The 13,911-nt window shown below is 46.9% G+C and overlaps 1 protein-coding gene across 3 annotated transcripts in view; it reads right to left on the bottom strand.

Moving 5' to 3' along the window:
- LOC119148718 (pseudouridine-metabolizing bifunctional protein C1861.05-like) overlaps window positions 1-13,911 on the bottom strand; it is a 25,164-nt gene continuing 11,253 nt past the window's right edge. For all 3 annotated transcript variants that reach the window (XM_037389238.1, XM_037389240.1, XM_037389239.1), the window contains exons 12-19: window positions 10,365-10,431; window positions 9,262-9,356; window positions 7,527-7,655; window positions 5,910-6,024; window positions 4,953-5,090; window positions 3,844-4,010; window positions 3,333-3,421; window positions 1-391 (exon numbers count right to left, since the gene is read on the bottom strand). In XM_037389238.1, the coding sequence (XP_037245135.1) occupies window positions 196-391; window positions 3,333-3,421; window positions 3,844-4,010; window positions 4,953-5,090; window positions 5,910-6,024; window positions 7,527-7,655; window positions 9,262-9,356; window positions 10,365-10,431 (996 nt within the window). In that variant the 3' untranslated portion in view covers window positions 1-195. The remainder of the gene's footprint in view (window positions 392-3,332; window positions 3,422-3,843; window positions 4,011-4,952; window positions 5,091-5,909; window positions 6,025-7,526; window positions 7,656-9,261; window positions 9,357-10,364; window positions 10,432-13,911) is intronic.

The raw sequence follows: 13,911 nt of genomic DNA, 5'->3' as shown, positions 1-13,911 counted from the left end.
TAAATGTGAACAGTGCAATACAAGTTATCACCAAATGCCTTCCACTGACACTTGACCTCCTGAAAGGTAGCGTGCACTGAAAGTCTATCTGGTCAGCAGCCAGCTTTTGAGCTCAAAGCTCAAAACACAGGCCAGTTCCTGGAAATAGCAATGCTGGCAGTGCAAGATGGTGATCGATGAGAAAGCCATGGTGCTCTAGTCCATCTTCCATACCTTCACCTCTGGCCAGCTCCTGCTCTTGACTTGCTCCTGGCTAACACTGGAAGTGCTGATTGCTGGGGAGATGGGCTCATAGGAACGGAGAGACAAGCTAGCAGCGAGCAGACCCATCCGGACACAGGTGTCTGTGTCATGTTTAGCAAGCATCCCTGCAAGGATTCCTGCCATTAAGCTGTGGAGAGAAAGAAAGAAAGGCAGTTTTGAACACCGGGGGATCAGCTTTGCTCTCAGGAACACGGCCATTCGGCCATTCATTTGTAAGAGCATTCATTTGCACCTAAACCAACACTTACAGAAGCAGAATATGTCACACAGGAGGAGTGAGGTTATAAGGAAAAGTTTTTGCTTTTTCTGTACTTATTTTTAAATTTAGAGTAGCAAATAGTGTTATTTATTAGCATCTTATTTGTTTCTCATCTGAGAAGTTGAGGTACTTGCCCATTCCACCACATTTTCTATTCTTCCCAGTTTTCCAGGTGAGGCAGGAGAAAAGAAAGGAGTCTAAAAAGGGAATAATCTATTTTTCCCTTGCTCTCTGATCATTTTGTCACTTCTCTGCTCCTTGTTGGTACCTCGTTACATTCCCTTCTGTCCCCAGAGGGATGGGTGGGAAGAGAGTTAAAGTTTCCATATGTATGTGAAAGGAGCAACAGACACAGCTGGAATGAGAAATCCAAAGCTGAAATGAGGTTGTAGATTCAGATTTTAGTAAACTTTTGCTGTGGCTTTCCATTTGAGCTTTCCCTGTGAAAACAATGTGAGTGTTTGGAACAACAGCTGTCACCCACAGGTCCTCACAAGGCACCGAGGAGGCCGTCAAGAGAAGGGGATGACCTTGCCATCTGCCTGGCTTGCAGGGGAAGGCTCTGTTGAGGCATGGATACATGCAGGGTGGTGTTTGTGATTGACTGGGGACAACTGCTGTTTATTCACGGCTAAATACAGTAATGATGCTCAGAAGCTAGGAAAGGACAAAGGAGAAGTAAAAGAGGAGGGATAAGATAATATCTGAGAAGAAGGAAGGACAGGAAAGTGTGATGGCATGGAGGATTAATGAGCAAATCTACAGGGAAGGGAAAAAGACTCTTTGTGTGTGTGTGCTCTAATTACCTCAACATCTTTTTATCCATAACAAAGGCACAGACGATTATGATTCCCATAAACCATTCAATCTCTCAACAGCTCCAGAAATTTAGAGTAAATATTTGGGGGAGCATCCCCTAGCAATGCCACGTGCAGGCACGCAGTGTTATGTTGTCACAGCAGCCAGGTGTGGAGAGCAAACAGCTGCTGCTCCCTGCACACACGCAGCTCCTTGGGCAGCGTCTCCAGAGCTGTAGGAGAGCCCCAGGGTCAGAGCATGGCGCGAGGTGCCCTTGGTCACTGCCTCTGGGTGCACGGTGTCCCCTGAGCAGTGCTTCAAAAGCGCAAGGGTTCACGGGGGCTGAACTGTGAACGGGTTACAGCCCTGGCTTACACCCTGCTGCATAGTCCCTTGGAAGTGCCACCAGGCTGGCCGTGGGTGACTTCACCAGTTTATATGCTGAGGAGGTGACATGTATGTCAATGTAGTGTCCCGGCATTTCTGACCTGTTTTGCCACTCCTACTCTGTAGAACAGGGATTTCTGCAGCTCAGTGGAGCAGCCGGGGTTACCAGGGAGGAAACCCCTGTACAAACAAGAGGACTATGAAAATTCCCATACACACTTGGGGACTCTGGGAAATGGGATTTCCAAACCCATATTACTTCAGGAATGGGAGCAGTAACGGGCCCCAAACTTTCAGATAGCTTTGGAACAAAAAACAAATGTCAAGTTTGTTCGACTCCACCTTCAGTGGAGGTGTTTGGCAGTGGCATACTTTATCTCACCCTTGGTCTTCCCTTAAATTAAGCTTTTGAAAAGGGAAAGGAAACCCTAAAGAAGATGTTTAGTTTACACTAGCCTCTAGAAAAACTTGTCCTGCGGTAAGGGGTAGTTGTGTACTGAGCAGATGATGCAGGGAGGAGGCTGTGTCCCTGGAGGGGCTGGCAGAGGTTGGGCACATCTGCTAGAAGCAGTGAGCAAAGCTGAACTTGCCTTGGGGCAGGCTGACCCCGCCGAGGTTCCTCCCAGCCCCCATTTCTCTGCTGCTACACATACTGGTCCCAGCAACACTTCGGTCTTCTTTGGAGAAGACCAACTTGCAGTTGCACTCGACTCATCTCAGTGGTGATGTGGGACACAAGGAGTGCATCCTGGCATTATGCAGGTTAACTAGCTGGGCAAAAAGTTATTGATTGATCCTAATTCAAATATTGGAAATGCTACAGGTTTCAAAAAAAAAAAAAAAAAGACTTTTCATTCTGCCCAACCATAAAAGATAAAAGAAGTGTTGCTATGTTGAGTTATTGGTAGGTAAGAGTAGCAAAACAAAGGGAAACAGTATCTGTCACATGCAGCCTTTTGGTCTAGCCCAAGGCAATGAAAGGCAATCAATTACTGTCGTGTACAAAGCAAGAAGAAAAAAACCCTGACTACTACATATAGTTTGACAAGTTAGCAAGGAGCAGAATAAAATATTACTCTGACAGACTGAGAATTGATCAGTGGGGCTAGGAATAATTACCTGTAATTTCCTACCTCTACTTACAGTGTTGTGTGAACAGCCAGGCAGGTTATACAGCGCTCTTCTGAAGCATGAGCTATCGCCAGAGGCGAATGCAGAACCTGATGAAATGTTTTATAGGACGGTTTTAGCTACTGAGTGTCAGTCCCACTTCCACTGGAGAAGTGTGGAAATAAAGTAGCTAGTAAGACAGCTTTGATGTAAGGTGGTTTACTTTGCTTTTAGCAGCTCAGCCTGGACTAATTCAGAACTACTAGATTGCCATGAAAGGCATGGACCTTAAAGAAAAGCAAAACTAATAATGGCAATACTGGCTTCCCAGGTGCTTAGGGGGACATTTTAAGCAAGCTTTGCAAGGAATCACCATAACCAGTCCAGGTTTGTGTCCTTAGTGTCTGTTCCTCAAGCAGCAAAAGGTCATTTGCCGTTGCAGCAGAATTTCAAAGAAATTCAGTTATGGCCCTTCCACATCTAGCTGACGAAGGCAAAGTAGCAAGCAGTATACCTGTCGCCGGCTCCTGAGACGTTGACTATCTCTTCCCTGCTGATGTGGATGGCGGGGTAGTGGGTGGCACAGAGGCTGGCAGCAGCAGTCTGTGAGGGGAGGGGAGAGAAGTTAGTGGGAATTGCCCAAGCTGGTAAGGCCTGATGTGGCTGATGCCATCCAGACCTGCACGATGCCAAAAAAAGAAAAGGGGGGAAAAAAAGGCAGTAATCTTTTTTTAACAGTTTGAAAGAGAGCAGTGATTTAAATGAAGCTTCCTGAAAATATTCATGTAAGCACATTTAAAACTAGTTGACCATAAACACTGGTCAAACTAGGAGCCAGCAGTATACAGACAGACAACTCGGTTTTCTTTCAGAGCTGTGTATTCCACCCCCCAAAGATGTACATTTGCCAGCAGTGATGCCACGTTTCCCCAGGACTACTGCCATGCCACCAGAAATAGCAACGGTGCTATATGGTCCAAGAAAGAAGCAACTGAGAGCTCGCAGTTAGTTTTCTGTGCCCTTACCTGTTCATGAGCTCCTGAACAAAGCAAGATGCTCCCTCCTAGGCTCTTGCCACAAAGGAGGATGCCGTGAGCGCCGAGGGTCACCACCACACAGTGCAGGTGGGCCAGCAAAGGGCAGGCCAAGGCCACTGCAGTCTGGACAACATCCTCCAAGCTGGATGGCAGCTCTTCAGAAAGTGAGGAGGAAAAACTGTGGTATAACTGCAAGGGTCCTCAACTAGTCTTTTTGTGGGTTGGCAGCCTATTTATGAACGCTGTTACTACTATTTATGAGCACTTCTGCAATGTGGTTGATGTATATTTTTTTCTTTAAATCATGGGAAATATGGAATTCTCCAACGTTAGACTTCCATACCATACCATACCATACCATACCATACCATACCATACCATACCATACCATACCATACCATACCATACCATACCATACCATACCATACCATACCATACCATACCATACCATACCATACCATACCATACCATACCATACCATACCATACACCATACCATACCATACCATACACCATACCATACCATACCATACCATACCATGCACCATACCATACCATACCATACCATACCATACCATACCATACCATACCATACCATACCATACCATACCTCTATCTTATGCTGAGGAAACCACCCCTCATGGGACTAAAGATGTGTCAGTAGAGATCAAAACCCTGTCCTGAAGCATGACTTCCTTTTCCTAATGCTGCTGGATTTCCACCTGCATGTGGTGGAGTATTTCATTTCTGCAAAGGGTGATCCTGCTGGGACATGTGCCCTCAGAGCACCATGCTTCAGAGATCTGTTTACAAACCAGAGATTGTTCCCATTTAGCTGATGAAGTGAGGCAAATGGGATCTCTGATTTTGGAAAAGAAGCCATCCTAGGCCTACAGTGCTATCTAATAGATCATCAGGCCAGCCTGGGCTGTACAAACCACGCAGAGATGGCTGTAAGGTGGAAGACACCAGGAGTGCTTATGAATTCCCGCTGTGTTATAACCCAATTTGCTTGAAATGGGGGCTGGAGCAGAAAATGCTCTTCTCCAGGATCTAGGTTATCTAAAAGTGTGACTGACCCTTCTGAGTATTCAATACCTGCTGGCAGAGGGTTCCCAAGGGTCCGGTTTATTGCTCTTAGCTCTTGCAGGTTGGGGGAAATGTATGTGAGCGCTTTCCAGCTGTCTGAGAGGAATGGCTTAGAGGCCTTGTTCTCATCTGTTGGCTCATAGCACACTTCAAAACAACATTGCGATTGGTTAGATAATTAATTCATTAGTGGTTCATCTCTATGTCAGAGCAAGATGCAGTGTAGAAGGCTTAGCATGATCTGCACAGCTGGGCTTGTTATACTTGTAATCTATTAGAAACTTAAATACTGTTTCCCCCATGCTTGGGACCAGGTCCCCCAAGGTTTCCTTTCCAGTGCTCAGCAACGAGACAATTGCTTCTGGCTCTGGAGTGATATAATCAGACTTCAGTTTTGTTACTCTTCTTGGCTGGTTTTGGAGCCTCTGCCAGGTTTCAAGAACACTGTCTCCTTTAGGATTTGCTTTTTAAAATGAAGGCATAAATCCAATAGGAAGCTTTGTGAAGGGTCCCCAGGACACTGGGAGGGCAGAGGGGTGTGGGGGTGTGGTGGTTTATGGGAAGTGGGATGGGAGATAAAGCCTCTCAAAAGATGCTTTAGTGCTTATTCTGAGCAGCAAACTATATTGCCACTCGAACTGGCAGAAGCACACATATTTTGCTTGCCTTAAGATTAAAGGCAAAGGGAGCAGCTTTCCCTGGCTTTCTGGCAGCGCCCAGGGGCTATAGCTACAGGAAATGTGATTTAGCTGCAGAATGAGAAAAACTCAAGAGAAAGCAGAAATGTTTCATCCATTTGAAACCGAGTAGCAGGGTACCCTAAGGAGTGCTGAATAACACAGCATGTCAGACAATAACCGGGCATCTCCAGCAAGCAGCAGTGGAGAGCACTCAGGGTGTTCCAAAGTGTCTTGGCACAAACACTGTTAGGAGCTACGGGGCCAGGGTTGGGCGACTTCTCCTTACCTGCTAGCTGATGCTCTCTGGCTAGTTGGCAGACATACTGAATAGTGGAAAGAGGCACATTTCCATCAATGCAAACTAGGGGTGCCTGGCACAGGTTCTCCTTGAACTGGGACACCTAGTGAAAATCCAGGACACAGAGTAGAGACAGCTTGAGTCACTGCAGAGGGACAAAATGATTGCTGGCCAGACTCGAGATGTAGGATTTTCACTTGTATTGCAGCCCTTGGGTGCAGACACGAATCTAAAAGACTGATTTCCTAAGGAAAACGGATTTTTCCATTTGTCTCATTTCCACCCCTTCTTCTCCTTCCCCTGCTTCCTGACATTAAGAGCTGAACTCAACCAGCAGGACCCTTCCAGCAGAGAGAGATAGTTGCTGGTCCTCACTATACCACTTTGGCACCTGTGGGTCAGTCAGAGCTGTACAGGGAAAGGGAACGCTGCTGCTTAATGCCACTGTAGGATCCCCTGTGCTCTGCCTTGCTTGACTATGCTTTTGCTAGCTGTGCAGGTTATTTAGATGTCCTCTGGGCCCAATGCCTCCTCAGACAGGTTGTTCATCAGAGTGTTTTACTCCTGGGTCCAACTCAATGGTGTAGGGATGGGGGACAGTGGAGCAGTAGAGTAGGGAGCTTCTGTTCCCTCCTTTGGCGCTCTGAGGCTGCATGACTGCTGCCTGAATGCCAAGGCAATGCTATAGGCACTCCTGCAGAATCCCTCCCATGTCTCTGCTAATCCTGGTGGAAAGAAGGGCTGCCAGAATGCACTTCGCAGCAGCAGACTGGTTCAGAGTTTCCACTGGCCACAGCTGTTTCGTAAAGCTCGGGAGAATTAATCTGTCATGTAATGGTTTTCTGTGCCAAGCCAAGGCTTGGGAGAGGCAGGGTGGGGATGGAAGTGGGAGCAATGACCGTGTTTTTCCCTAGGAAGACTCCACCTCATGGGGATGCCACTGGTAAGTAAATTGCACTTAACTTCCATGTTGCTGTCAGTCACGAAGCACAGGCTTTTGTTCTGTTGATAAAAGAACTAGCAGGGAAGGAGGGTGCAGTAATGGGGCTTTCACTGAATCAGTCCTTAATCACCGCTTCCATTAGCCCTGACATTTTGAAGGTTTGGATGTGCTGAGCAGCGGTGCCTGTTGATACGACTCAGCCTGTAGACACAACAGGGATGGTGGGGATGGAACAGGAAAACTTGGTTTAACCAGTGCTCTGCCCACTTTTTTTTTTGTTTTTCCCTAAAGGGAGAAATGCAGTCCACCATTTCTGCAGGTGGACTGGATTTATTGCTGGCTTTAAGGCGCCAAAAATTACGGGTTAGCTGAGACTACTTAACGAAGAGGGTACTGGTCTACATGTCAGGGATGATAGTAGTGGTGATACTGTATGAAGCAGAAACAGATAGAAGCTCCATTTGGGTCAGCAGCAATAGAGGGCTCTGGTAGCTGACCCTGCTGCTGTCTCAGTGGTCAAAGTTAAAGGGGTTTAACTTTAGGATTCCCCATGTCCCCTCTGCACACCCACTCCCTCCTGGTACAGCTTTACCCGTTGCCTTTTGTCACACATCCACACACCTGCTCGTAAGAAAAAGTTTACAAATCAGATGGATGCATACGTATTGCTCTGTTATCTGGTGGTGGATGTCCATATCTCCCAAGCCGATGCTGAGCTCCCCAGCACTAGTGATCACTGCACAGTAAGTGGCTGTGCTCTTCCCCTCCAGCTGAAGGACAGCGCTCATGTCCTAAAACAGGGAGGACAGTTACACACGGAGCATGCTTCACTTCCCTGCCACGCTCGGCTCACTCCTTCCCTGGGCCCATCTGATCAGCAGCCCAGCTTGCTGTTACCCCTTCAGCCTCCCTTCTCCCTTGAGATTAGCAACATTGCAGAGGTATCTCGGTCTACACAGTGCTGGCAGATGGCTTTTTTTTTTTTTTTTTTGTATTTGCAACACAACAAGGTTACAGGAAACATTTAGTAAATGAAAGTGACAGGTCTCTGCCATGCACTTCCATAGGTTGTGTCTCTGGCATAATGGAAGAGTGGTCTGCAGCCCTGCCTACTCCCGTCATCCATTGCCGTGGCTGGTGTGACCCTTTGATGGCCTACTAACATGATGGCATGCCTTGGTGGCACACCTCAGCTCGTGGTTACGTTAGCCACCTCACTGACTGCACAGCCTGATTTTGAGGGCAGCCTTGGGGCCATTTTTACAACAGTGTCACAGATATAGCTACAGGTGTCCTGTCCTTCCTCCGTGGGTCTTGTGAATGATCATCTTAGAGAACTCAGGGCATTTCATGGAATATACATGTAGATGAAGGAACGCGTCAGCCCCAGTAGTTCACAGGGAAGTCAGAGGTTTTAAGGAAAGGGTCCTCTCCAATGCTGTTGGTAATGTGTTTTGTTACAGGCAAGGATTGCATGGCAGCTGGCCACCAAGTCCATCTTCCCTTGGGAAACCACTCCCTTTGATGGCACAAGCTGTGCTGTGGTGGGTAAAGGAGGAATTATAGGCATGGTGCTATGAAGCCTTTATAAATGAAAAAAAGAGTTCTTGTTCTCATCGCTTCATTTACTGAGTTGCTCAGGTAGGCAGAACTATGGACCCATGTGTTCTATTTGGATACCAGGGCCTTGAGGGCAGTAATAGGCCTTAATGGCCCTGACCAGCCCCACCTGAGGGCTCTGCCCACACCCCTGGCTTGTCTTCAGCCCTGCCTCTCCACCATGGAGGTGCCTGGTGCCCTAGGTTAGGGTTGCCCTCCTGGCTTTTTCTGCTCCCCGCTGGGGTGATGATGCTCTGCCTTGCTGCCCCTGGTGAGCTCCCACTGCCCCTGGCTCCCTGGCCTCGGTGGACAAGCTGCTGCTCCAGCCAGGTACTGCTCTGGTGCACGGGTAGGGGTGTGCAGCGATGTGGAGGACACTACTCCTCTGAACTTGGGAGGTGTCCAGCCTGAGCTCCCAGTTCCAGCTTTTCTCTGTCTTATGCTTTACCCAAACCAGACTGATTTGGGCATTGCTTTGTCTGTCCTCAGGGTCAGGGTTTCATATTTCTGGCTGTGCTTAGGCCCTAGTAGAATTTTTCATGATTTCTCCTTCAAGCACCACTCTGGAGCTGAGCTCAGACCCCACAGTTCAGGCTCCAAAGGCCACATACATCTAGCCTGTCTTCTGCAGGGTGGGTCCTTGCCTTCTAATTGCCTGTAACTAAAGGAGCACTGAATTATTCCTACTCTTAACCTGATGGAAAGTGGCTCTTATGTCTGCCAGGGTTGAGGAGATTTTCCCCTCTATGTAACGTCATTGCTTCCATGCTTCTGAGGTGCCACTACTGTGCAACGTACCATGTGGTGACAGTAGTGCAGGACGGACTCTGAATGTTCATCCTTCCCCACAGCTGATAAAAAGAGAGGAGTCTGTCCAAGACGGCTTAAGCAGTCTGAAAAGCAAATGGAAACAAAAAATATTACTAAATCCAGCAGAGCCCTGTGAACACAGTGACAGCGTGTGCAGGGTAAATGTCTGTAGGAAAGTCCTCTCCTGCAAAACTTAATGCCCATCAATTCCTGTCTAGAAGGACATTCGGGATAAAACTCAGCCACAGCTGCTGCAAATAACTGGCTGGGGTTGAGTGGGGCCATCTGCATCTGTCTGCTGCACTGTCACTCTGAATTCTCTGGATTTTTTGGAACATCTGGGAGTGGAGGAAAAAAGAAGGGGGAAGAGACTTCTGCATTTCCCCGGCATCATCTCCTTTACCACCACAGGCATGTGGGCTTTTCCACATTGCTTTTGCATACAGTGTTTCTTGCTGCTGGCCTTCCCACGCTGCTGTTCCCACCATGCTATCTTACTAGAACTGAACCTGAATGGATTAATGGGAAACCCTTCCTCTCTCCCTTCAAGTTACCACAAATTCTACCTCAGTGGGTGTCACAGGTATTTTTTTCTTGTGGTGGAGCACCAGGTACAGTGTGATCCTTTCCTATTGCAAAGGACTGTAGCCCTTTTTCTTCTACAGCAGTTCCTGTGCCCCAGTTCCTCTCATCCATGGGGCAAAGATGATCATCTTTGAATAAGCTTATTCCTTTCAAATTCTTGCTCAAAACATACTTCTATTGCAACTATAGCTAACCTGGCATCAGTTCAGTGCCAAGGGCCACACTGTTCAGTAGTCGTTGGAGATCTCTGATGTTTATTTAACTTTGATTTGGGGTCACTGTGCTGTACGCTAGTTAACTATTCGGGGACCTTTCGTTTACTGATCCCAACTCCCTCCCCTTATTTTCTGGAATGGCCCCTGCCTTTTCCAGGCAGTCTGCCCAACGGTATATTGCCTAACGTGCCCCAGGTCTTAACAGCATTCAAGAGCTCCTGCTGTTGAAGGAATACCAAAGGACAACTCACAGCTGGCATGCACCCACAGGCAAACCCAAGCACTAGGCACCTGCCAAGTTTCTTCCAACGCCACCAAAGGTTCGTCTCACTCTTCCAGCATTTGTTTGCCCACCGCCCTGGAAGAATAAATTGTTAATTGGCAAAACTGAAAGGGCTGCTTGGTGTAGATGCTACATCTCCATTAACATGTGAAGTGGAGTTGATGTTGCTGAAATATAGGTCAGCAATTAGAGGGAGCCGAAGGCATCTAGCTACCGCATCTAGGACAATACAAATTCTACAGCCATCTAAAGACTTCAACCCTGATGACAAAGGTCTGCTTCCTAGGAAGGGAGGTCCACTTAATCTCCCTATACATTTCTCGCTTGGTCTTACTTGCTAAGACCTCTCAGTTTATATACGAACAATACTAATGAGTGTTTCAGTCAATACGAGCAGCCGTCTGAACTTGCCTGCTCACAATAGTGCTAGGACTCCAGAGCTGCTGACCCAGACCTGATGGGCACTGCAGCTGCCTTCCTTACCTTCCTTCTGCTACTTACCTCTCCCCTAAAGCGGTTTGGGGTTTTTTATTTATTTTCATTTTTGAAGGTAAAATGAGATTTGTTATCTTTGTCAGTACCGCCTCTGTACTTTACTCATGGAAAGATCTATTTCAGTGCCTGGATACTGTTTCACTCAACTGTCTCTTCCCAAACATACCCCACACCAAATATACACTTCTTCTCCACCTGTGTGGTTATCACCTTTTCTTTTTCTCTTGCATCTGCCTTCCACTCCTCTGTTCATCTGTCAGCCTGTCACAAACAGCCAAATTGCCAGAACACAGGTAATCCCTTACCCATCTCCTTCTAATTCTTCTGCCAGACAAATTACATCAGTAAGTGCTCAGATCAATTTGGGCTTCATGTGACTATCAGATGAAGCTCTTGTTTCATAAAACCCTGAGACATGCTTTCCATTTCTGAAGACAGCTTGCCACTGATGGTTATAATGATCTTCACAGTTCTGGATGACTTAGAGCTTTCAAGAGTATGTTGAGCATTTGGGTGGCAAGCGCTGAGGAGTGTGCATGCCTGTACATGGCAGCTCCTGGCCCAGACTCTCTCCACCCTGTGTTAGCCCAGGTGCACCAGAATACCCCTGCACATATGTTTTTCTTGCTTGTACACACCACTATCTGTCTGAAACAAGTAAATGTATTGCCAACTCACAGTAAGAAACATCCTGCCTCCAACCCATCACTGGTCTTGGGCGTTCTCAAAACTCATATTGAAGCTTTCCCAAGGACCCTTCTTCTGCCTGTGTGTGAAGCTGCACAACTGTCCTTCGCACACAATGCTTTCTTCTGCATCCAGTGCTATGACTGTAAGAGGCTGCTCTCCCATCTAAATACGCTCTTTCGTAACTCTCTTCTGACCTCCAAGCTGGTTTTGTTTGCCCTGACTCTCCCCAGTTCCGTAGTCTGTAAGACTTTGTGCTAATTCTCGATGCCTTTGCTTTTCTGTCTGGCAGTTCTCCAGACCACCTGAGCAGAACTGCCTGTATATAAGCAACCTATGGCTTCTGTCCGTCTTTCCACTACTTGTCACTCCTCATTAACCCAAGTACCCCTCCATTACACTTGCTCATGCTCCCTGGGAATTGCCACTGGTACTGCCAGGAATGGATATCTGCAACTGCCTCCTGTTGAGTGCTGCAGATTTTGCGAGCATTCAGCTTGGCTATTTTAACTCTGAAGCTCACTATCCATAATAGAGGCAGCCAAGGAAGAAAAAAACCCTAAAAATTCCAAAGTAAAAAGCAAGGATGCTTGTTTAGGCAAGTCTAACAACATGGCTTTGAACTCTAGCCCCTATTTCAATATTAAAAGAGGGTACTAACTGCCATCAGTAATGAGCACAAACTGCACAAACTCTTTTTTTTATGCAGTTCCACTATCTGTTTTTCAAAACTGATGCCTGCAGGAATGTTGAAAATACTCATGAGCTCCTTTTGTTGTCTAGCATGCTGATCTTCCTTTTTAGTCCCACACACATCACAAAGGCAGAGTTGCAGGGTTTTTTAAGCCAAGCCTTGCCCTAACAGCAGGCGCACCAGACTCCCGCTCAGGGAATCCAGCTGTGATCTCTGCTGTTGTACAACCCCACAGGGCCTAAAAGAAATGAAGATGCAAAATCTCTCTTTAAAGTAGCAGGTAGGTGCAGTAAGAAACTAGCAGCCTGCTTTTTAAGAAAAATAAATGACTGGCTCTTATCGCACCTTGCCAGCTCAGCTGGTAACCCCAAGTCTAAGCGGTACTTGAGTATCTATTCTGTGTTGTGTTCAGGTGGGGCTGGCTGAGATGAAAGAACTTGCGTGAAAATGGGCTTGCTGAGGTGATTTGAAACAAGACTGGGCTGATGCTTTCTGGCAATATTTCAGAGAGCTGAGAGAGTTTCTTGAACCTTCTTCTATGTCCTAAGGGGTTTGAATGTCTAATGTAAAAAAGAGACTCAGCTCAAATTCTGGGTACTCTGAGAGTTATAACTGTGATGTTTCTTCCAGTACCTTTTTCTGAGCAAGACCATGCATCCTTCTCTGCAGGTCACTTATAAAGCGCTTTGCTTTTGGATAGCCTTGAAAGCCATGTGGGAATTACAACCAGGACAGAATACAGCTGCTTTCTTGGTGAGACAGCAAGAGACCTGAGTGGTACCCCAGTGCTCTGCAACAAATCCAGCATGCATAAGGGTGGGACCTCCTAGGTGCTGAGTTCTTGGAAAAAATCTGTCTTTAACAGCTAAAAGAAATGCTGTTAAGAGCACCTCTTCCTCTGTGCCTAACCACAGAAGCTGTCAGTGGGAACATTTTTATTTGTCAGTTCCCAAATCCTCCTTCAGCTTAACTTTTGGGAAGTTGCCACGATGGACGCATCAGCTCTAGGGTTCACTGCTGTACAGGAGGGCAGCTCATGCCTCACTTTTTCATGCAACATTAAAATGTCCTTTTTCTTTTCCCCCCGTCAGCTGTTCCCAGTAGAGTCTATAGCTGCCCTTGGCCCCTTACCGTGCTGTGGGTGGTCCAGAGATCTGCTCTCCTGCCTGACACATCAAAGGGTGGCTGTCCACCCTTGGACACAGCTTAGCTCCTTGTCCTGATAGCTGAGAATGGGGTATGTTAGCAGTTAGATCACAACTGAAGTAGTTAAACTTTTGGGTTTTGCAAGCCTTTGTAGCTGATGCCCCAGCACGTGTCACCCTTGACCATTATAATATTGTTTTGCCTCTGCTTCTGTATCACTGGATAGCCAAATTCCTTAAGGACAGCTTCCCCAGCACGTCTTTCCCCTGTCTGACGGAGAGGTGTTCACAGACTGCCCCATCTAACAACAGGAGTTTCATGCCTCAGCAATCAGCATAGAGTAAGTTGAGACACAAAACAACTTCTGAGCAAGCTTCACCACCCCTGTGTGTACTTCATATAGCTTAATAAGAATTGTATGGACCATGCGAATGGGAAATTCCCAGGTTTGTTCCACTTTAGCTTCTTGGTTCTTAGTCAAACCAAATAAAGAGGGAGAGGGTCTGGCAACATTTAAAATGTTCTATTTTTTT

This window comes from Falco rusticolus, chromosome 5, assembly GCF_015220075.1.
Source record: "Falco rusticolus isolate bFalRus1 chromosome 5, bFalRus1.pri, whole genome shotgun sequence".
Lineage (NCBI taxonomy): Eukaryota > Metazoa > Chordata > Aves > Falconiformes > Falconidae > Falco > Falco rusticolus.
This window is presented reverse-complemented; position numbering and strand designations above follow the sequence as displayed.